Source organism: Babylonia areolata, chromosome 10, assembly GCF_041734735.1.
Source record: "Babylonia areolata isolate BAREFJ2019XMU chromosome 10, ASM4173473v1, whole genome shotgun sequence".
In the NCBI taxonomy this organism is placed as follows: Eukaryota; Metazoa; Mollusca; class Gastropoda; order Neogastropoda; family Buccinidae; genus Babylonia; species Babylonia areolata.
Genome location: NC_134885.1, coordinates 13,712,895 through 13,736,637, shown reverse-complemented (window position 1 = coordinate 13,736,637; position 23,743 = coordinate 13,712,895). Strand labels below are relative to the sequence as shown.

The 23,743-nt window shown below is 40.9% G+C and overlaps 1 protein-coding gene across 1 annotated transcript; it reads left to right on the top strand.

Annotated features, from left to right (window-relative positions):
• The first annotated feature begins 2,504 nt into the window (after positions 1 to 2,504).
• Positions 2,505 to 22,703, top strand: LOC143286805 (cholinephosphotransferase 1-like). The gene is made up of 8 exons (XM_076594601.1): positions 2,505 to 2,919; positions 4,152 to 4,299; positions 5,864 to 6,005; positions 6,915 to 6,999; positions 8,555 to 8,689; positions 9,377 to 9,535; positions 10,120 to 10,245; positions 11,304 to 22,703. Exons 1-8 carry the CDS (start codon positions 2,644 to 2,646, stop codon positions 11,472 to 11,474), a joined length of 1,242 nt encoding a protein of 413 aa, XP_076450716.1. The 5' UTR covers positions 2,505 to 2,643; the 3' UTR covers positions 11,475 to 22,703.
• Positions 22,704 to 23,743: the final 1,040 nt, after the last annotated feature.

The window sequence follows — 23,743 nt, the reverse complement described above, 5'->3', positions numbered from 1 at the left end:
ACACACACACACACTCTCTCTTTCTCTCTCTTTCTTTCTCCCCCCTCTCTCTCCCACTCTCTCTCTCTCACACACACACTCTCTCTCTCTCTCACACACACACTCTCTCTCTCTTTCACACACACACACACTCTCTCTCTCTCTCTCTCACACACACTCTCTCTCTCTCTCTCTCACACACACACACACACACACACACTCTCTCTCTCTCTCTCTTTCACACACACACTCTCTCTCTCTCACTCACTCACTCTCTCTCTTTCACACACACACTCTCTCTCTCTTTCACACACACACACACACTCTCTCTCTCTCTCTTTCACACACACACTCTCTCTCTCTCTCTCACTCACTCACTCTCCCTCTTTCACACACACACTCTCTCTTTGTCTTGTCTGTCCCTCCCCCTCCCGTCCCTCCTCCACCCCTCCCCCCGCACTCCCCGGGGCGCGAGAGTTGTTTCGATGTGTCTCACTTTGCTGACACCAGTGATGCCACCCAGACGTTAGTGTGGTGGATTCTCCTTGCAATGATTATTGCTTCTGACTGGCTTTAACAACAGACGGAAGCAGCAGAGTGGAGTTTAACGACCTACTGTCTTTCATCCTTAATGCCAGGTCCGTTATTCATATCTGGGGTCTGGTTTTGTGGTTTCGTAGTTTGAGGATGCGGAGTTTTGGACTGATGTCTGTCCGGTTTGGTGGGGGTGGGGGATGGGGGTGAGGGGGGGCTCCATCTGGCGTTCCAAAGGAGTGTCATGGCTGTCTGAAGAGTGGTGACGACTTGGCTGTATGTCCAGTCTTGGGCTGAGGTCCGACCAAGGCGAAAGTCCTTTAACAACAGATGGGACGGAAATGTCCCCGTTGTAGCCGGCTGGGGCTATGAACTACAAGACTTGATCATAGTCAGAGTCGTCGTCACGGTCGGACTATCAGGAAGAGGTCATACTGGCAGCGTATAGTGACGGTGACGTTCTAGATACCTCTTCTCCCCGAATATTCAGCACTATATAAATATTATTATTACTAGTATTAGTATTGTTATTATTATTATTATTATTATTATTAAAATGTCAAAACGCTGTTTATTAACAGGCTCTGCATTCAGTTGCCCGGCTGATTGTTCTAAACTTTGTCACCGGCTAACTCCATTACACAATTATTTGGTAACACTGTAAAATGCTAAGCACCTTCACCGAAGTTTGTCAAATCAGTCGTATAGTAGTATACTGAGTATCGTTATCTACATGTCCGAGGCTATACCAATCTTGCAAAATGTGACCCGGCTTTTAAACTACGCTCAACTTTCTCCGCTGTGAACCACTGATGTCAGTACTGAGAATGAGGGACTAAAGTACAGGCACTGTGTTCAAGTTGGTTCAACAAACTCTCGCCAAGTTCCCCTCCGAGTCACCAACTGAACCCTTCCACACCACGGACGTATATATAGTTTTGATCTATTTAGTCGGAGGTTTGTAATGTTCCACACACTGGGCACGCATTACGCAGGCCAACACAGAAGGAGTGAGACACGAACTGCGGAGGGACAGTGGAGCGGCGGCTCGTTTTTATGGTAAAGCGCCCGCGACTATGATGTGAAACCTGACTGACTCACTGACCACAAAAAAGCCACACCAAACTTGACAGGCTGTCCAGAGAACAAGGTCCAGTCCATACAGCGTCAGCTATGTCACCCCGCCTTCAGTGGCTGACGAATCAAATCATTTATGATAGAAAGTGCAAGAAGAAAGAGAAAACAACACCAGAAATCATCATCATCATAGCGCTTCAATAACACGCCTGTTAGTTAGACACAAAGAACACACACACACACACACACACACACTGTGCGGCGCGCGCGCAAACACACACGCGCGGCGCGCGCGCACATACACGCACACAGAGAGAATGAGAAAGAGTCGAAAACGGTCTATTCATTCAGGGTTTATTTCACACACGCACACGCACACGCGCACGTTGTGGCAGGCATTCGCAACCCAAAGACCCAAAGTCCATCGCTCGATCAGTGCATCCACTTCCCAAACTTGAACATCCCTGTCAGTAAGAATGAACGAATAATTGCCACCAGTGTTCGTTGGATGTGTGGGCCGGAAGCAATGCGCTGTCGTGACAGCAGCTCCCCTAATTACACAATTTCTTTCTTTTTTTATTCCATTTTATTCATTTTATTGTCAGTTGAGGTTGGATCGAGTTAACTGACTCGATCAACGACCTCATTAACAGTCAAAGATAATCAACTTCAGCAGCACAGCAGACTGAGAGACAAAGTGTACAGTGATTCTCAACAGCTGCAGCAGTGAGGAGTAACAATAATAATTATTCTAGGTGTTGTCACTTAAGTGGGATATCCTGCCCTGTCCTGCCCTGTTTTATCGAGCGCGACTTGACCCACAAACAGGTCGTGGAACGGACCTCAGCACAGGGGTCACAGGTTGCAGGAGGAGAGAAGCATGCGCAATCCACACATCCGCTTTCCGTGTAGCAGCTGACGCACTCGCTGCGAGACGGAAGGCAACCTGCATGTTGATGACACATAGAAGCTGTGTGAAAACTCAGTGTTAGCAACACGTTCGGATTTACAACTCCACTGTTTCACTGAGTTGTCTTTGTTCAAACGAGACCAATGACGGAATTCCGACTGAAAAACTTCGGACAGGCTATGGGATTGGAGTCCACGATGAAAATCTTGAGCGAAAGTCAGCTCAAGAGACTGGCTGAGCATAAGTACAGTGCCGGAGGAACATCGCTCTTGGAGCCGTTACTGCAGCCGTTTTGGCGATGGCTGGTGGAGCAGATGCCGATGTGGGTTGCGCCCAACTTGCTGACAATCGGAGGACTGATTCTCAACATTGTGACTACGTTCCTGATGATTTACTACAGTCCAGATGCCAAGTCCGATGTAAGTGGGTGTGTATGTGTGAAGAGGGTGGGAGGAGGGGTAGAGAAGGGGTGCCTGTGTTATAGGTGGTTGAACAGGATCGGGTCCAACAGCTGTTGTCTGTCACATTGATGTACTAATGTTTGCCATTTGTTTTGTTGTAATTCATAATATGAAGATACCTTTTCTCCTCAGGCTATGTATGTTGATGCATAGATCCTGCTGACAAGTGTCGGCATGAGATGAACATGTTTGTTTTTTGGGTTTCTTTTTTTTTGTTAACTTTATGTGAAGATGCTATGTACAGTTTCCCACAGATTCTCCCATTCATCATTGTCACTCTTTATGATGTCTTGACAACTAAGAAAATAGATCTATATGTACAGGGATGACACAAACTGACAAAGTTCTTTTTAACTTGTTTGTTAAAAGTGTAGCAACATGAAACATACATGCACACACAAGAGATGATCTATAGCTCTATAGAGAGGGTGCAAAGATGAGCAACTAAATTATTAAAAGGATGCAAATTTATGAGCTACCAACAGAGACTTGGATACCTAAATCTGCATTCACCAAGGTTAAGAGGAGACTTAATTGAAACATACAAAATATTAAATTGCTTTATTGATGTTAATGTAAATAATATTCTTAGAATGTCAGCTTACTACAGTGCAAGAAACTCAGTTATCAAAGTTTATAACTCCTTTGAGCACGGTAATACCAAGTAACCAACCTAAAGAAAATACATTAGCTGACAGAATGCACAAGTATGGAATCCACTACCAGTTGAAACAGAACTTGCACAGAATATTGGTGTGTTTAAAAATCTCCTTGATTTTTTTAATTTGATGAATGAATAACAGTGAATGAATGAGGCAGCACAGCAGTGTATATGTGCATATCCCACAAATAAAGAAAAAGAGAATACTGAAGGAGACATAGAAAAAGGCTGTGATGCCTAGGCAGACAATCTGTTGGTCCCTACATTACTACTACCTATTCCATGATATACCCATACCCACTCTTTTCTAATTGTAGTCACATGGGCCAAAGTGTCTCTTTAGCTTCACTTTTGATATGTGTATACTTTGTAAGAAGGGCATATTATGACAGGGGTGGGGAGCAGTATGCAGTTTCGAAGGGGTTTGGACTTGTGTAAGCACTTTGATTTGTCTCTGTATAATATTCAGTGCGGAATGAGCACTTTATGATAATAATTATTATTAATACTATTATTCTGCGTGTGGCAGATTCCTGCATGGACGTTGGTGGTGGCAGCCCTGGGACTGTTCATCTACCAGTCTCTGGACGCCATTGATGGGAAGCAGGCCAGGAGAACCAAGTCCAGCTCTCCATTGGGGGAACTGTTTGACCATGGCTGTGACTCCGTGTCCATGGGTCAGTTGTTCTCTCTGTATAAAAGAGAGGAGAGAGAGCATAGTTTAGGGTAGATAGTGATTTTTTTAACTGAAAAATAAGTCTTGATAAATATTTGAAGTGAAATAATCCAGAACAGCACCTGTGATTACAGATGATAATATTCGTATGATATTTGCTTTCGCCAGTGTTAAAAAGAAAAAAAACAACAGCTAGAGATTGGGAGTTTGAGAATTAAGTTTTTTTGGGGGGTTGGGGAGGGTGTCTTTGGGATGCTTGGACTCGTTGGTTCCAATTTCCATGCGTCTATATTTTGAATACATGCCAACAATAGACTATTTATGTTCTCAGTTTGCATTTGGTTTCAGCATCTCGAAACTCTTTTCATGTTTTGGGGGGTTTTTTTGGTGGGTTTTTTTTTGTTGTTGTTGTTGTTGTTTTTTTTATGTAAATTGTAATGTGTAAGCCAGTTAACCTCTTCAGTGCTAAGCATTATTTTGACATATTCTTCCTATTTGCCAGACAGTTTTTGGTTGCGGAGGGTGGTGATTAACAAAAAAGTCTGAACTACTGCAAGAAAGTATACAAACCCATACGTTCCAAAAGGAAAATGAACAGACTATCAAATAATGATTGTTCATTTTAACATAAAGATTGTATATATACATGTCCAGATGATTGCTGTTTGATGAATGCAAGCATGCTTTTCTATAACTATGCTGTATACCTAATTCACAACTCACACAAAACTGTTCACCCCCTTCATCACTCTCTCTCTTTCCATCCCTGTTCTGAATGAGTGGATGGTTTGTATTGGAAGTCAACTCTAGGTCAGCCACAGAACTATACCCAACCTCCTGCTCTTCTTTCTGTCCTTTGCTGGCTACATCAAGCTCTTCAACTACCCCACCCTCTGTCCTCTCTACAAACCATCATTCAACAAGATTTTGCCACACCTTGCATTTAATTCATTGACATCAGTGACATGTAAAGTTTCTGCAACATCTTGGATGGCAAAATCTCAATTTGCACACTGCTGGTTCAAGCAACTAGGGTAAAGCTGTGGGTTGCCATCTGCCATTTCAAAAGCATCATGAGGAGTGTATTGACAATAACATCCAGAAATTGCCATACAGAGCATGATTGGCTATTGCTCGTTGTGGATAATTAAAGTAGACATATCAAGCTTTCTGACTGGTGGAAATTGGGACACATCAACTTTAAGATGTACTGAAAAATTTCTTGATGATGCTGATGTATATATATAATATATATATATGTTTATGTATATGTCAGGGGCAAATAGCAATGCATTTTTCATGATTTATACATCATGGAGCGCTGAAGATGAAACACGATTTAGCAAATGTTGGAGCATTGTAGATTGTGTGTTTAGGTGTTTGGTTTGGGTTTTGTTGTGCAGTGTTTGGTTTTTGTTGTTTCAGTATTTGGTGTGGGTTTTGTTGTGCAGTGTTTGGTGTGGGTTTTGTTGTACAGTGTTTGGTTTTTGTTGTTTCAGTGTTTGGTGCGGGTTTTGTTGTGCAGTGTTTGTTGTACTAGTTTTGGTGTGGGTTTTGCTGTGCAGTGTTTGTGACACTCGGGGCGTCGATGGTGCTGAACCTGGGCCATGAACCCAACTGGCTGCTGTTCATCAACCTGACGGGACATTTTCTCTTCTACTGCGCTCACTGGCAGACCTACGTTTCAGGAACCCTCAAGTTTGGCTTGTGAGTATCAGTCTAACAGAGAGGTTGGTGTTGTGGCAGGGAAGCATTGGAGAAAATTGAGTCAATTGAAATGTTTGGAATATGGCCCTCCACACAAAATAAAGAATCAGAATTCCTAACTTCACTGTTAAAAGCAAACAATCAGGGAATGTCAACAGTGAAATCTGGATTGTAGTGGATTTCAGTTTAGTAGCCATATTTCGGTGTAATATTACAGAGGAATATTCACTAATACAGTTTCTTATGACAGAGTGTGTATTGTTCAAAGAAAATATTTTACAGATTATGGACTCTGTGTGTGTTTTGTGTATGTGTACAAGTGTATACATGTTTGTGTGTGTGTGTGTGTATGCACATGTGTGTGTATGTTTGTACATATGTATGTATGCATGCATATGTGCGTGTGTGCAGGCACATGGTAGATGTTTACCCAGGGGGAAATGATAGTTTTGCTTGTGTCAAACATCTGCCACAGCTCAAATGTACCACTGCAGCCATGATGTGTGACATGTGACACAGCCAAGTTGTGAAATGGTCATGAAGTGTTTTGTACACAGAAAGGTTGTTTGACTTGTGTGATTGACATGTTAGACACATGGGGAGAGGGTGGGGGGAGAAAGGCAGAGAGAGGGAGAGATTGGCTGGTTAGTCAGAGAGAAAATCACCACCAGAACTTTATTCTTTTAGGCCATAGGCAAGATTAACATGAAAGAAAATACATGAAAACATCACTTTACAAACAAAATTATTGTACTGTAAATGGTAACATAATTGCATTACCTTGAATGCTTAAAATGGGTTTAGAGCAAGCTTCTTTACAAGCATCAGACAGAGACAGAAACAAGTTGCAGGTGAAATGTGCTGTACAGGGTGTTGATGGTATGATAGAGGGTGACGTGATATTTTCAGGATTGACGTGACGGAGGGTCAGCTTTCAGTGATGGCTGCCTACCTGGTGACAGCGCTGTTTGGCTCTGGCTTCTGGCAGCTGAGGGTGGGTTTCTTTCTGTTGCCTTTCTTTCCAGTCTTCTGCAGGAGAACGTTTTGTTTGGGGACTGTTTGCAGTGTGAAAGGGGTGTATAATGGGAAAGGAGTAGGCCTCAGTGATAACACTTGATGGTGAGAAGAGTTTAATTTATGTGAATGTATTAATGTCAGGTTGTTCTGGAACCACAAGAGGTCCCTATATACTTACTGTATTTGTGTGTTTGTCAGATATGAATATAGAAGAATATACTACACTTAACAAGAGTTTATTCACTTAAGATTGGTTCAGAATATGACAATGGATGGTGATGCAGTAGCAGAAATGAAGACCAGAATGTTGAAGGCCAGGCAGGCTGTTGTGTCATCAGAATCATCTGGAAGACTGACATCAACAACACCAAAACTGAGAACCAACTGTCCAGGAGCAATGAATGTTCTCAGCCCACTCTTGTGTAGATTAGGGTGATTGAAGTCAACAAGGGCACAAGGCATGAATTTGAAACATCCCACCACTGTTGCCTGCACAGAATTCAGAATTTTGTTCTGGCCAAACACCAGTGAAATAAGTTCAGAAGAGAAGCTGGACATGAGATCAAGTGAAGTAGGATGGTTCTGGGTAGGGCACATCCTCACATTGCCACCAGATGCACTTCAAGAGAAGCCCTTCACTGGACACCAGATGGACATGGTGCAGGAAGACCAGCATTACCTGGGGAGGCTGGATAAAACCGTACAAGATGGGCAGCAGTGGACATCTCTTTTGGCAGCCTCATGTGCCACAGCACTCCAGAATTCACATGATATTCTTCAGCTGAATAGGAATGGACATCAAATGTACTTCAGATGTGCAACAGCATTGTCTGAAATGGAATAGCAGAGAAGCTACAGAGGTGAAGAAAAAAAAGGTGGGGGGGTCTGTTTGTGTGTATGTTTTTTGTTGTTGTTTTTGGGGGGAGCCTTTTCACCAACTCACAGCCAAATATTACAAGTAAATTATTTCACCGTAGCCAGTTAATATCATCTGCATTGTGTCAGAATTGTCATTCTCAGAGGGCTGTTATGTTTGCAGATGAAATGTCAGTTAATAATCTGCCTGGAAGAAATGCTTCATCATAGAGATACTTTCAACTGCACTGGAAACCAAGCGAAACCTTGTGTGGCATGCTTTGCTTTGCGGTTTTCATACCTGTTGCTAATCATGACCAGTGTCATCACTTTTGATAATGCCTGGAGCACCCAACAACAGCTAACTCCAGTGAGGGTATTGGAAAACCTGTGCTACCATGTTTCAGCATACTGGGTCTAAGGTTTGTGTAGGGTAGAAATGAGAAAGCAGTTTAGTTGACACAAAATAGTTTGCAGTGGTTACATTTCTACCTTTAGGACAGTGTTTTATATGATAATCAGCTACATTTTTTATGGGATAATCAAACATATTGCATGTACGTGTTTCCATGAACTCACAGGGTTGCACACTTGCGCACACACACAGAGACGAAGCATCCAGACTGACAAAGGTGGTTATAGAACAGATTTCAGAGAGAACACTGCTGTGTCCACAGTTTCCACTGTTGGGTCTTCAGCTGAAGTGGTTCCCAGTGGCGTTCACTGTGTTTGGCTTCATCCTGCAGTTCAAGTCACATTTCACCGTCATCTTCATGGAAGGGGGAATCGGCAAGAATAAATCCACCGTTGCTGTGAGTATACACGTACTTGCTGGTTCTTCTCTTCCTGCTGTTAGCGTCCCCCTCAAGGATGCCAGGGGCTTTTTGATTTATGAATGAGTAGTATCCCCACTTTCTGGATATTCTGTGTGGAGAGATACTCTTTTTCTGTTGCTGTCTTTGTTTCTGGCTTTTTCTTTTCTGTCATCTCTGCCAATCTGGGTCGATGCCTTGCTGGTGCATCACCTGTGTATTGAAAAAGATTTATAAAGTCTTGAATATTTCTTTTTTCTTTTTCTGGACTTTATAATTGGGCATTTTTAACTGGTATCTTTTTTGTGCCAAGAATGTGTGAGTTGTCTGTTGGCATTTCTTTGGTTTTGTATGTCTTTTTTAAAATATGATTTTGTATATTGTGGACAATTAAGTTTGTTTGTTTTCAAACAAGTGTCTAGTTTCAGTTTCTGTTTCATTTTCAAGATGGTGTGAAGGTGTGTGGACTGATCCATACACATTACACCACATCTGTTGGAGAAAAAGGAGGCCGATGCCTGATGTTCACATAAACCCAGTGTGCTGATCAGACCTTGAGAGCCTACCCTGGTTCTCAAGGAAGTGACTGGGGGACAGTGAAGGTGATCCACAGTAAGGCTGTAGGAATCATCAGCACAGGCAAACTGTCACACTGGTGTTGACTTGTTTTTTCTTCCCCCCACCCAGGGTACCAGTACAGTCTTTCCATTGTTTCCAACGGCGGTGGTGATAGGGGGAGCGGTGATGGTGATCTTCAAGTCATCCTCCCAGGTGTTTGAAAACCATCCCTGTCTCTACCTGGTCACCTACGGTATTCTGCTGGCCAAGGTCACCAATCGACTTGTGGTATGTGTGTCACATGGTGGTGATGCTGCTGGTGGTGATTGTGTGTGTGTGTGTGTGTGTTTGTGTGTGTGTGTATGTGTGTGTGTGTGTTTGTGTGTGTGTGTATGTGTGTGTGTGTGTTTGTGTGTGTGTGTTTGTGTGTGTGTGTTTGTGTGTGTATGTGTGTGTGTGTGTGAGGAAAGGAGGAGAGAAGATTTGCCTTTAGCTAAAAGAAAAAGCGCTTTCTTTAACTGAATACATGTACACATGATCTGCTTCCTCATATGCAAGACCCCTCTCTCTCTCTCTCTCTCTCTCTCTCTCTCTCTCTCTCTCTCTCTCTCCCCCTTGCATCCTCTATCTGTCTCTATCTTACACTCACTGCCTCACTCATAAGTGTACATATGCTTGGGTATTTATGCATGGATGTGTAAGTATATACACACATTTACTCATGCATGTTGCCACACACACACACACACACACACACACACACACACACACACACACACACACACACACACACACACACACAGAGAGAGAGAGAGAGAGAGAGGCTCATACAGGTGTTGACAAGTCCATCATGTGTTATTGGATATTTCCAGGTGGCCCACATGACGAAGAGTGAGATGGACCTATGGGACACTGGGATGTTAGGTCCTCTCCTCATGGTGGTCAACCAGTATTTCAACTGTGTAGTCAACGAGTACCTGGTGCTTTGGCTGGCACTGGTAGGGCCTTCAGCAGCTCCGTCTTTCTCTGTCAATCAGTTTCACTCCCTCTCTGCATCTCACCCTTTGTAACCCCATCATTCCACCTTCTCTTGATCTTATTCAGTCGCTCTTGTGTTGAGGGTGGAGATTTGTCTGATCTGCCAGGTCAACATATGTGCACACCTACTAGTGCCTGAACCCCATTTTTGCATATGCACACAGTGAACATCAAACACACATGTTAAAGATCCTGTGATCCATGTCAAGTGTTTGGTGATTTATGGAAACATAAAGGTACCCAGCATACAATCCCCAGAAAACCAGAGTATGGCTGCCTGAATGGTGGGTTATAAAGCCATTCATAGATATGAGTGAAGGTGGAGTTGTAGCACATGAACTGTATAGAAACAGTTGTGTTAAGGAAGACATGAAAAGAAACTGACAAGTGCTGGCATGTTTTACTGTGTTTTTCTTTCTGCATGTCTGTCCGTCTCTCTCCCCACCTTTCTCATTTTGTAGTTTTTGTTGTGTGTGGAAACAGTTCTGTTGAAGGAAGCAGAGAGATTAAGAATTTGAATGTTGGACAGCAAGGGCGACTCCAGCATTGCTCACCACAAGAAAATCGCAGCATGACTTGATCTGCCGAAGCCTGGTTTTTTTTATTACTATTTTTCAGTCAGTGTTTTCATAAGCAATTTGTTTTCTGATTTGAGTGAATATGTGCCTGTACATGAGCACATGTGTGTTCAGATTTACTTAATCATGGTAGCTGAGTGCTTCATTTATTTTGTTGTTTTTCAGGACAGTTTTATGACGAATTCAGTTCCTGAAGGAGATCAGTAATTTAAACTTGATTTAAGGTTCATGTAGACTGAAGAAGATGTGTTTGATTCTGTCTTTTTGATGTTATTTTAACTGTCCTTTTGATATTGTTTTGGTTTGTCAGTGACTAGTTTTAAAAGCTGACAGGTTTTCTGCCTAGAAACGGCGTCTCTGCAATCAGTAGGGCCTTAGCAACATGATTTTTTGTTTGTTTTTCTTTTGCTGAGATTTGCCTTTTCTTTTCTGTCCTACAGTTTTACATCACCTTTGACATGTGGCGCTATTCATTCAGCGTGTGCCAGGAGATCTGCAGCTATCAGGGCATCTACTGCTTCAGCATCACATCGAAACCGCCCCCCCGCCGCAAGGCAGCGCCTACCTCAGAGGGCACACCCCCCCTGTCCTCCAGCTCCAGCAGCAACTGACGGTCCCCTCCTCCTTCACTGACCAAAGCTTGCAGCAGACTCACATAAAAAGGGGGAGAAAGAGAACACATGACCACATGTTTTAAAGTGTGCGCTCATATTTATTTTCTTTTTCATTTTTTTTCCTTCCGTTTGTATACTTATCAGGGAAACAGAAAACTTGAGTGTTTCTAGCATACATACCATGATCATTGTTGCATGTTGGCTGTGGGGCTTTTTATTATTTCATTCTAATCATTTAGATTGAAGCAAATTAGTTTTTGATGAGGTTGCATAATAGCTGTGTGCATAGAATAGCTGTTACTGTAGTGTAGGTTTGTTTAGTATTGTGGAACTAGTCTGGGGAAGAACAAATGGTGTGAACTTCTGTTACTTGTTACAGAATATTAAAGGTATTTCAAGCATTGTTAGAGGCCAGAAGGGGGCGTGGGAAATCTACTGCAGTGAGTTTATGTACAGAATTAATGGGTCAGTAGTTATTAGTTCAGTATCCCTGTAATATAGATCTAAACAGTTAACACACACACACACACAGATGCTCACATGCTCACAACACACTTTTGACCATCATGAATAGTGAGCCAAACATCACCTATTTCAAAAATGACTACAAACGGAGACACTGCCAATGACATTTCCGCTGGTTGAATGTGGCTGTTGTCAGTCATGCTCAGAGAAAAAGACTGTGTGGCCACATTCATAACTTCCACAGCCATCCACGTTATAGCATGGTGACCTGTTACTGTGTAACATGGTCAGTGTATGACTTTTGCTGCTTTTACACTATGCTTGTGTGTGTGTGTGTGTTACACATTGTTGGCGACTCCATACAGGAAAGGCTATGTGAGCTGCAGCTGATGGCTACATTACCACACTGCATGTTGCAAACACAAGAATAGGCCTGCATTTTTAATGATTTTTATCCGTGAAAATTCCAGTCCACTGGTTTTTTTCTCTTTCCTAATAGGCCTGCATTTTTAATGATTTTTATCTGTGAAAATTCCAATCCACTGTTTCTTTCCCTTTCCTGAGATGGAAGATAAATGACAAAGAAAGGGATCTGCATAACAAACATGACTCTTAACTGGAAGATTGCAAGAGGGGATAATGTTCTTGAAAGATGTCAGAAATTGGTCATGATCCTAGAGATAAAGATAGATCAGGCCCTTTGAGATTACTGATAGAAATAGATCATGTTATTGAAGATTGAATGAGAACCATGTCCTTGGAGATTATTGATATATTTTGTCCTTGAAGCTTTAAAGAAATAGTGGACATCTTGAAGACTGACAGGGACAGGCAGTTGTCCTTGATACAGGGATCATGAAATAGATAATGTTCTTGAAGATTGATAGAGATAAATAATGTCAAAAGATTATTAGAGATAGGTATGTCCTTGAGGGTTGATACAGATACCATGTCCTTGAAGATTGATAGAGATAAATTATGTCCTTAAAGATTGTTAGAGATAGGTAATGTCCTTGAAGATTGAAAGAGGGATCGTGTCCTTGAAGACTGAGAGATATTTTGCCCAGATTGATAGAAATAGGTCATGCCTATGAAGGTTGATAGAAATAGGTCCTGGCGTTTAAGGTAGATAGAGATATGTTGTGTTTTTGAAGGTTGATAGAGAGATAGATTATGTCTTTGAAGGTTGATAGAGATAGGTCAAGTCTTTGAAGGTTGATAGATATATGTCATGTCTTTAAAGGTTGATAGAGATAGGTCAAGTCTTTGAAGGTTGATAGATATAGGTCATGTCTTTAAAGGTTGATAGAGACAGGTCATGTCTTTGAAGGTTGATAGATATAGGTCATGTCTTTGAAGGCTGATAGAGATAGGTCATGTCTTTGAATGTTGATACAGATAGGTCATGTCTTTGAATGTTGATAGAGATATGTCAAGTTTTTGTGGGTTGATAGAGATATGTCATGTCCTTGAAGGGTGATAGATAGGTCATGTCCTTGAAGGTTGATAGATAGGTCATGCCCTTGAAGGTTGATAGAGATACGTCATGTCCTTGAAGATTGACTGTACTTTGTGCGTGATCTCCAGTCTCGAATCAGCTTACTCGGAGACTTTTCAGAGAGATCCTCAATGACTGTGAATTTGAGTAAGGCTGTGTGCATAGTGGACCCAGCTGTGTGCAACTCAGCCGTACACCGCCCTGCTGTTGGGTCTATGAAAGCATGTACAGTAAACTCGGATGGAGCTGAAGCAGGCTGGAGCCAGCTGGCAACTCGCGTTTCTTTTGAAACACGACAACCAAATGATGCGCATGATTTAGCAAACATTGTTATTGTGGTGGTTGTAGTGGAGGAAGAAAAACGTGTACTCATCATGCCATTTTACTGTACACCCAACCTGAATGAGAGAGAGATTTGTGCAATTTGGTGAAAAAACAAATTCAACCTAAATTTTGTTAAATTTGATCTGTCTATTTATATCATAGTCAAAAATGGTTCTGCTTCCACTAGATTGTTCATTTTTTAGCAATTTGAACGAGAGAGAGATTTGTTTGTGTAATTTGTTGAAGAAATAGCAAATTGAACACACAATTTCCTCCCATTTCTCTTGCTGATTTGCCCCAGGCAGCAGAGAGAGGGTTTCAGTTTGAATGATTTTTATCGCTCTTTGTGTAAATGAATAACCTGATCCTCACGTCATCTGTATTGGAAAAAAAGGAAACTTGTGAAAAATTAGGGAAGGAGTTCAGACACTTGACCCAGACTGCAGGAAAAAACATGTCTTACACAATCAGAGAAATCATGGTTCTAACCAGACAGGTAGGGCCAGGCCTGCTATGCATGGCTTGGACCATCTCCAGTGAGCTTGAAAAGGGATTGCCCACGCAGGTGTTTTTCTGCCCGGTGGGCGAGGCACAGCCATGTTGTGTATGGTCAAGTCCAGGTCCACTGCACACAGCCTGGACCAAAGGGTTTCTCAGGAAAATGGCCAATGGCAGTGTGGAAACAACTAATTAAAGGTAGTCAATAGCTTTAAGTACCTGGGGTTGAATTTTACAACCAAACTATCTTAGGCACAAGCTGTTTCAGAACTTGCAACTAAGGCAAAAGTAAGAACCTGTACAGAAATTGAGATCTCTCTGGAAACTGGGGTCTGTTGAAAAAGATGTGTTCTTTTGTATATATGATGTACATAGTCATGTACAGCTCTGAAATATGGTGATTTCAGCAGTTTGAGGGTTTAGAAATGTTCCAGTTTTGCATGTAAAAAAGTTTTGAATGTTGGATTACAGACTCCAAATAAGATGATCTTATGAGGCCTTGTTAGAGTGTCAGTATTAACTCATACTGCTGTAAGAAGTGTCCAGTTTTGGCTCAGAATCATAAACTGCCAGACAGCAGACTTCCAGGAACAGCACACGACATGTGTTACCTGCAGGAACATGGAGAGAGAATGTGGTCAGCACAAATTAAAGATACGCTCTTTACAAATGGGTTTGGCCATTCTGACAACAGAATGTTGGTGCCCTTGACTTGTTTATCAGTGTTTTAAAAAAAAGATACATTGGGATAGTACAGACATGCATGGACAGCAGGTATCAGTTTAACAGAATGATATGACTTTTACTGTTCCTTCAAAACTGTGTTTAAAAGTGAAAACTGCGTTGCATACAAACTGCATTGAATATAAACAGAAACAATATGTTTCAGAAATTGTTTCATGCAGTTCCGACTTGAATATTTTTCAGTCCCGAGTCACAGACTACAGAAATGTTATGAGCCCGAGTCAACCCTGTCCTTTGTGTAAAACTGAAATTGAAACAGGACACATTCTCTTTTAGTGTGGAAGTTAAAGTATCATAGATGAAACGTTCAGATAAGCCAAAGCATAAATCCAAATAGTCCAGAAGCAAAGGCATGAGTTACGATAGCACATAATGAAGTGACCATATTGCAGGTTTCTCATTTTCTTTATGAAGCACAATCAGCTCACTTCATTCAGCTGAGTATTAGGAGGAAAACTGCGCAATGAGCATTAATGCATGACATTTGTATTTTCTGTGAACATGCATTTGTGTGTGGGTGTGTGCTCAAGCATGTGTCAGTATGTATCCAAATGTATGTGTAAGAATGTGTGTACCAGTATGTTGGTGTGTGCAAGAGAACTGGCATATAGGTATGTTTACACATACTCTGCTACACGTGAATGCAGCCAGAATCTATTCTTTTATCAGACTTGCTGTGGGCAGCAGAGATTGAAGTGAACAGGTGTGTTTAATCAATAAAAAGTCATTGTCATGGAGGGATCATGTCCTTGAAGATTGATAGAGATAAATCATTTCCTTAAAGATTGATTGAGGAATTGTGCTCTCAGAGATTCAGAAGGATAATGTCTGTGATCAGTTTTAGAAATAGATAATATCCTTGAAGATTTGATAGATGGATTCTGTCCTAGAAGGTTAATAGAGATAGATCATGTCCTTGAATGTTGATAAGTCATATCTGGAAGATTGATAGAGATAGGTCATGTCCTTTAAGATTGGTAGGGATAGGCCACGTCCTTTAAGATAAGTGGATAATGTCCTTGAAGATTGGAAGAGATAGGTAATGTCCTTGAAGTTTGATAAGGGATAATTTCCTGGAAGATTGATAGATATAGAAGTTTGATAGAGATAATCATGTCCATGAAGATTGATAAAGATAGGTTATGTCTTGGAACGTTGGTAGAGATAGGTTACATCTTGGAACGTTGGTGTATATAGGTCATGTCCTTGAACATTGGTATAGATAGGTCATGTCTTGGAACATTGGTAGAGATAATCATGTCCTTGAAGATTGATAGAGAGATAGGTCATGTCTTGGAACATTGGTAGAGATAGGTCATGTCTTTGAATAGATTTCTGTCTTTGCTTTGGTCCCTTTTGTCTTGATACTTTGGCAGAAACATAGCAGAAAAATCTGGATTATATGACAAGCATAGATGACCTGATCAGCAATGAGGATGTTCAGCATCCAGAGTGGTCATCTGTTCACACTGCTGTTGTCAGGTGAAGCAGGTGACAAACAATGATAGGAGCTTTTCTTTTTCAGTGTTCATTTCTGCCATGGCACTCGCACTAATCAGCACTTTGTTCTTTTTAGTTTTTTGTTTTGTTTTGCTTCTCCTCCATCATGGATGCAGTTTCAGTGGTATTCCACCCCATGCCACTCATCCCCAGTCCCTCATACACAGCCATGCTCTGATTTGCCTGTCACAGTCCCAACACTGGCAGTCCACAGGGAACTATCAGTGTTGGGTCACCAGCTTGTCTCATACCACAGAGGACTATACACAACTGCGGAGTCATTTTTATTTATGGTGCTCAGTGGCACCTGTGTTTATCCAGCATAAGCAGGACACCACCTACTTAGCCCGCTACTGACAAGAATAATCACAAAAGTCGTGGAGCTAGACTGAGCAAGTGCCCCCTCAGGAGTGGAGACAGCCACCATGACCCTCCAATGACTGCCCTCTGCCCCTGAATCTGTCAGACACTCTCTTTGTTGTCGTCGTCGTTGTCTGTTGAACTGATGCACTGCTGTCACTCCTGTGTTTCATTTTGAACAGCCCTCTTCATTATCAATTTCTTTGTGTTTATACTCCTGCCCAGGCACATAAAAAGTTGAAAGCAGCAGTCTCCACACCCGAGACCCCAACCCTGAACAACTTGATTTAAAGGGAATGAGCCAGATGGTTGTAAGACTCAACACCAAAGGCGTGTTGCCACGCAGTAACCAGTGAATGCCCATCTGAGTTTAGGAAGTGAGAGAAAGATCCGAACAGGGAAGCAGTCAGCTCTGCTGTTTCCTACCATGGAGGGGAGCCCTGTTCTGTGAGGGGTGTGCAGGGTAAGGAAGAGGAAAGGTGAAGGCTTGGGAGAAATGGTAGTCAGTTGCCTGAACCATCTTTGTGTATTAATTTATCTGTCAAACAAGGGCACTATGCTGTGCCTGGTGTGAGGCAACTTTTACCATGCTTACTTCCCTTGCACACCAGACAGGGGAATTCTCATACCAAAGAACCATTCCAGGTTTGTTTATTCTCAGTTTATAAAATTTGTTTTTTCAGCTAAAGCTTTTTTTGTGGATAGTGAAAGCACAAAGATGTTTTTTCCTGGCTGCGCAGACTTTTTGGAAATAGGCTTCAGTGTGTTTTGATGATGAAGTTTTCACCATGGATTTTTTGTTGTGGTGAATAGAATTTGTAGCACTTGTGTACCAATGGAATAGTTGGCAGATGATGTGCTGTATTGTTGTGTGTAACTTATCCATGTGAAACTTTTGGGCCAATCTCTCTGGGAAGTGTGTGTGTCCCTTCAGTGCAGCATTGCATTCTTTGCCCTTTTGTATGTGTACACTGTACATGTTGACTTGTAAACATGGATTTTGACATGGTTTTTTTTATGACAGCTCAGGTTGCTTTGGGTTTTTTTGGTATGTGCTCAGTGCATGGTGTACATGGAGTGCAGTTTATCATGGCCCCACCTGAATGAGAGATTAACGAAGCATCTATCAGCACTTCAGCTGTAGTGGCAGAGACAAATGTTTTGACACAGACTGGGATGGCTTGATTTCTGGTTTGGGGCTGTCATGACATGGCCAACACTGCACCTTGGGTAAAGAAAACTATCATCTTTTGAAGCATTTACCTTGTGGGGAGAGGGTAATGAGAAACATACTCAGATGTTTTATAGAGACTGCTGTTCAGTCTGGAAGGTGCTCCATGAGGCAATTACACTGTGAAGCTCAGGACCAAGTGTATGTTGGTGATTGGGACCTGGTTTTGCTGGCTTCATGTAGTTGCGTCACGCATAGATCAAAACGCTCAGCCATCTTTGCGTTTTCTTTGTACATCACAGTTAAGCATGTTTTACATGGAGGGCAAAGTGAGAGCTGTATGATCGATGGGTTCTCTACTGCAATGGGAATTATTTGTGGCGGAGTCTTTTGTGAAGGGCTAAGACTCAAACTAGGAGGCACAATTGACTAGCTCTTAGTGCTGCAGCCTTGGGGGCTGGTTGACCTGTGGGAATCATCCCCAGTGCCAACTGCCCTGTAACCCTCTTGGCCAACAGAGTGAGGATATACCTTGGGCAGGGCACTCTCCACTGTTCTAGACCATAAGTCAGGACAGCAGTTGTGTCCACTGCTGTTCTGATGGTCATAGTCGGTCACAACTATAATACATACATACATGGTCGGATGGGTGCTTTATCAAATATTATTATTATTATTATTATCCCTGTCCCATTTTTGTGTGGTTTTGTTTCTCCACTTGGGACGAAATTAAAGATTTATGTTTGAATCCAAATGAAGGCAGCAGAGCTGGTGCTTGGTGAAGAGGTGTGGTGGTCAGTGTTTGGTGTCTGCTGGTGAAGGTATGGTGCTCTCACACTTCCTGCATCACACCATCAAGATGGCCTCAGGGGATGTGAACCACAAGCAGAGTGAAGCACAGAGGTGACGGGATGATTAGGAAGACCCCACTCACTCTGTGCAGAGGTTTTCCTTTCTGTATGAACGAAGGAACTTCTCACGTAAATTGCATTGCCATGACTGGTTCACCATGACTGTTCATCTTTTTGCGCCATTTTGATTTCACTTAACTTTTTCCTGCTTGTTGGAGGTATTATTTCGTCCCAGCTGAAAACTTATTCTTTTTAGAATTGCCACTTTTATAAGCAGAAAAGAACATTATGTATAAACATTTTTCTTTCTAGTCAGTGGATAGGTATGCAAGGTATGTTTATATTTTCTTGTATTCATTTCAACAGAGAGGCACTGTTGGCTTTCTGTTATTCTTGGCTTTACATTTTGTTGTTGCTGCTCTTGTACTTTGATTTGCTTGATTTTCTTTGGCTATTTCCTTGTTTGTTCAGAATACACCCATTTCTCCATTGATGTACTGTGATTTGGAAGATGATCATATAGTAAGGTCATTGCAGATACATGGTGATCTCATTCCAGTTTTTAGTGAAAACCTTTTAAAGGTTTTTGTTTGTTTGTTTCTTCTTGTTGGGGTGAAGTTTTGGCAGTAATCTGTTTAATTGGATTTACTGTAAATAGAATTATAATTTTACTCAGAAGTATAAGAGTTTGGTGGGTTTTTTTGGTACTTATTAAAGTCTTATTAAAGGCACAACAAAAGACTCTTCAGATAATTGCATGGAGTATGATAGAAGTTTCCATATAATTTGTGACAAGGCTTTCTTTGTGTTTGCTCCTGTCCATAATTTAAAAAAAAAAAAAAAAAAAAAGACCATGAACATATGAATATCTCCACAGTGTACATGTAAAAATTATATATGATGCAAAGCGTATGAACAGGTTTTACTAATCACAAAATAAGGGACACATTTCCACAGGTTTAACATTTTGACCAAACAGCTGGGATACACCTGGGGGCAGCTAGAGAAAATGGGTCAAGGTAGAAGACCGGTGAATTGTTGACAGCCTATGGTTCAGGAGGTCGGGGGATGTTGATGATCAGAGTTTTATCATTTTTTGTTCTTCCTTGTCTTCCAGATTGTTTACCCTTTTTTCAGTCTTTATATGCAATTTTTATTTATTAGGATTATTAAAGAATAAGTTAAATCAAGAAACATAAGCGGGTATATGTTTGAAGCTGCTTGTGACAGGATTTTAAAGTGAGATAATGAGAGGGATTGTATAAGAATGATCACAAAACTAAATGAGTGAAGCTGGATTGATTTTGTGCAAGAGAATTGAACAAATTCAACAAATGTATTCAGTTTTGTGTGTGAGAATTTGAGAGAATGCTTGTGTGTTTGATTTTATTTTTATGTCTGTTCCCAAAATGACAGATGTTAACTATATTTTTAACTGAAAAATGTGAAGTGAAAATGTGAGGAAACACAACAGAATATGCTTGGAATGACAATAACAAATAACCTACTGCTCTTTAAATATGAAATAAATCCCAAACTAGCAGTGGACTGCTGAACATTGCTGATTTCATAGATGACATAGGTGAGAAATAGGACACTTAAGTATGGCATGATAGCTTGTGATCCACTGTTATGTAATTGCTTCATACAGACTAAAACCATTCCCAGTTTATTTTAGTTGTAAAAAGCTTCATCTGCCATCTTCAGATTTTATCAAAGAAAGTCAGGGAATAAAAATGTATAAATTGAAGTGAAACAATGGTTTGGTTTTTTTTCTATTTACCTTATACAAAAATTCGGACTGCCACAAAAGTACTTACCTTTAACATTCCAATTGTGAAAATGCAATATTTTTACATCACCGTTCTTTATTTTTTAACCTTCAAGTCAAAGGTAATTAAAATGCCTGAATTTTATGATCAGTTCAGACCTAATCTTTTTTCTTTTTTTTTAATTGAATGGTATCATCTGATTAAGAAGTTAAAGAATCTTAATTCAAGGTGGGATGTTTTTGCTTTTCTTTTCTTTTCTTTTTTTAAGATGAAAATTTTTTAAGCAATTACTGTTGTCAGTTTCACAATGAAAACTGACGATATGGTATGTTGTATACAGCACAGCCTCTGACAGTATCTATGAATAACTACTTTTCTTCAGGTGAATGCTAACACAGAATGGCCAAACTTTGGTGTCGTTACCCTGTGGTGTGTGTGTATTGATTTACTGTATTTTTGCCAGTCAGCGAAGACTGCAAACATCATGTCCCAGGATATTTTTGACACATGCTGTTTGTCAGTCCTCATAGTAGATGTGCAATCAGTTATCCAGTTTTTATCAAGATTTTTTTTTTTAATTTTTTAAAAGGAAACTGAAAGTCTTTGACATGTAAAACAAAAGATTGAAAGTTTGGTTTTTTTTCTTCATCTTCGATTTGCCGAAAACAGCTTTCAAACACACACACACAAATATATATATGTATATATATATATTGGTTTTGAAAATTTGTAACTGATCAGTTTTACACTGTGTCTGAGAATGTGGAATATGTGTGCCAGAATTGAAAAAGATACTTTTGTTGTTTTACTTTCACTTGAAATTAGAAATCAGGTGGGGTTTTTTGTTGCTTTTGTTTGTATTGTTTTTGGTGGTTTTGTTTTTTTAATAAAAAGGTTTCAGTCTTCACGGCTGGCATAACAGGAAATGACGTCACAGGACTTGTTATATATTTCTGTTTTTGTCTGTAAAGTAATGTCTGCCTTCCAGTTGCCGCTTCAGTACTGCCCCCTCCCCTCTCTCCCTTCTTTTCTGGCAGACAGTTCAGGACAATAATTACATTGAACCTCAAGATGTGTTCTGTGTCCTGAAAATTTGGTGTGATTTTCAAGTTAAATGTTATAATCTTTGTGACCATGTTGGAATGGCATTGATTGTGTTAATGGCAGCCGCATGAACATGTATATGTGTAGTCCAATTCACCTATTCCCGATTCACCTTTCCTTGATGGTGCTGCTACCCTCAGTGGCCTCTTAGAGGAGACTGTGCGGTTTCACTGACCCAAACTCACACACACAGTCCATACATGGATAAGTATCAGATATGTTTGTGGACAGATCACAATGGTCAGATTGCCAGCAGAACAAGTTACGCACACAGACGTAAAATTGAAGTTTGGAGAAGCTGAAAACTGTATTGATTGAAGTAGAAGTCTCTTAACTTTTGGGCATCATACACATTAAACTTGCGGACATATGCTGCAATGCACATGGACGTAAACTGAATAGAACGTGTGCATGTGCAAATAATGCATGTTGTTGAATAGTTTTAACTATGTTACTCAGTATATACATCTTTTAGAGCACAATGATGAACTGGAAAAAGGCAAACCAGGATCGCAGCTTAGAGAAATGCGAATCGGGAATAGGTAAATTGAGATTACGCCATCTGTATATATTTGAAGTGTTTATGGTGAGATGCTGGTGTTCCAGTGTGGGTGTTGTAGCTCATGGCGGTAAGAGCATTGAAACATGTTGGTGGGGAGAGCAAACATTGGCTCCAGACGACCACATCAAAATGTGTCGTTTGGTGATTGTCATTTTGTTTTGTAAAATGTCTACATCTTTTGTCTTTGGAAGAAAAACACTTATTTTGGAATTCCCCCTCTTTGAAATAGTGTTGACAGAGATATTTAACCAAAAATCATCCATTGCTGCTTATCCTGTTGTATCAGAATCTGGGTTTGAATGTTTAATTGTTGTAAACGATTGTAGATTATTTCAAGGAGGTGGGATAATAAATAAACTTTAATTTCTTGAGACGTTTGTTTTGTTGTTTGTGTGCTTTTTTTTTTCTTTTTATTAATATCCTGTGCATATATGTGTGTGCTGGTGCCATAAATTGGTATTTGTGATTCTCAATATTACTTTGACCTTTTGACTGTGCTGTTGACGTACGGCGTACATCATGAAATGTCGCTCACCAATGCTGTATTGACGTGCGTCATACGTCATGTTACAACGTTCTATGTTTTGAGTCCTGCACTGCAGAAAAAACAGTCTGCTAACCATTAAATTAGCTTCCCCGAGAGCTCTTTATCTCCCGAGTTCCATTAGCTAAAAATATTCATCTATTGTCATATTTATGGCGAAAGTTTTGCAAGTTTGTACGAAGCTCAAGTTGTGTTTGCAAAGCCATGGCTGAACACAGACAAACCCCAACACTTGCACGAGTATTGGAAGTAGTATTGCAAATAGTAGAGATAAGACTGTGGACTGAATGAGATAGAACTGAGTATTGCAAATAGTAGAGATGAAGACTGTGGACTGAATGAGATAGAACTGCGTGAAGTTGATGCTGAAGACGCCGATTTTGACATGCAGGGGGGTGGAAGGTGGGGTTGCTTGACGAAAATGAACAGACAAGCTCAGCTGACTCAAGATGCAGGTGGGTGTTTACGAGGTTTGTCAGTTTATTATTTGCTTTCTGTTTGTTTAACAATGAATATAACTGCACTGTGTGCGTTTTGAATGCGTTAGCTGTGGTAAGTAGCTTCGTCAGTCACTCACTGATCAGTGTGTGTGTGTGTGTGAAAGAAAGTCATGTGTGTACTGTGTGTGACCAACGCTGCGCGAGGGGCGTGGCTCGCTGGCTGGCTCATTGTTTTTGACAGCCTGTGTTGCTCGCCTAGAGCTTTCTGTAATTCGTTCCCAAGTGTGTATTGGGTTGTTGTTGTTGTGTGTGGGGGGGGGGGGCGGGAATATTTACAAAACTGAAATCAGAGAATGATATACAGAATTGTATGCCTAAATTACTTTGTAAATGCAACACTTGTAGAAGTGTGTGTGTTGTCATTTTGTTTTGT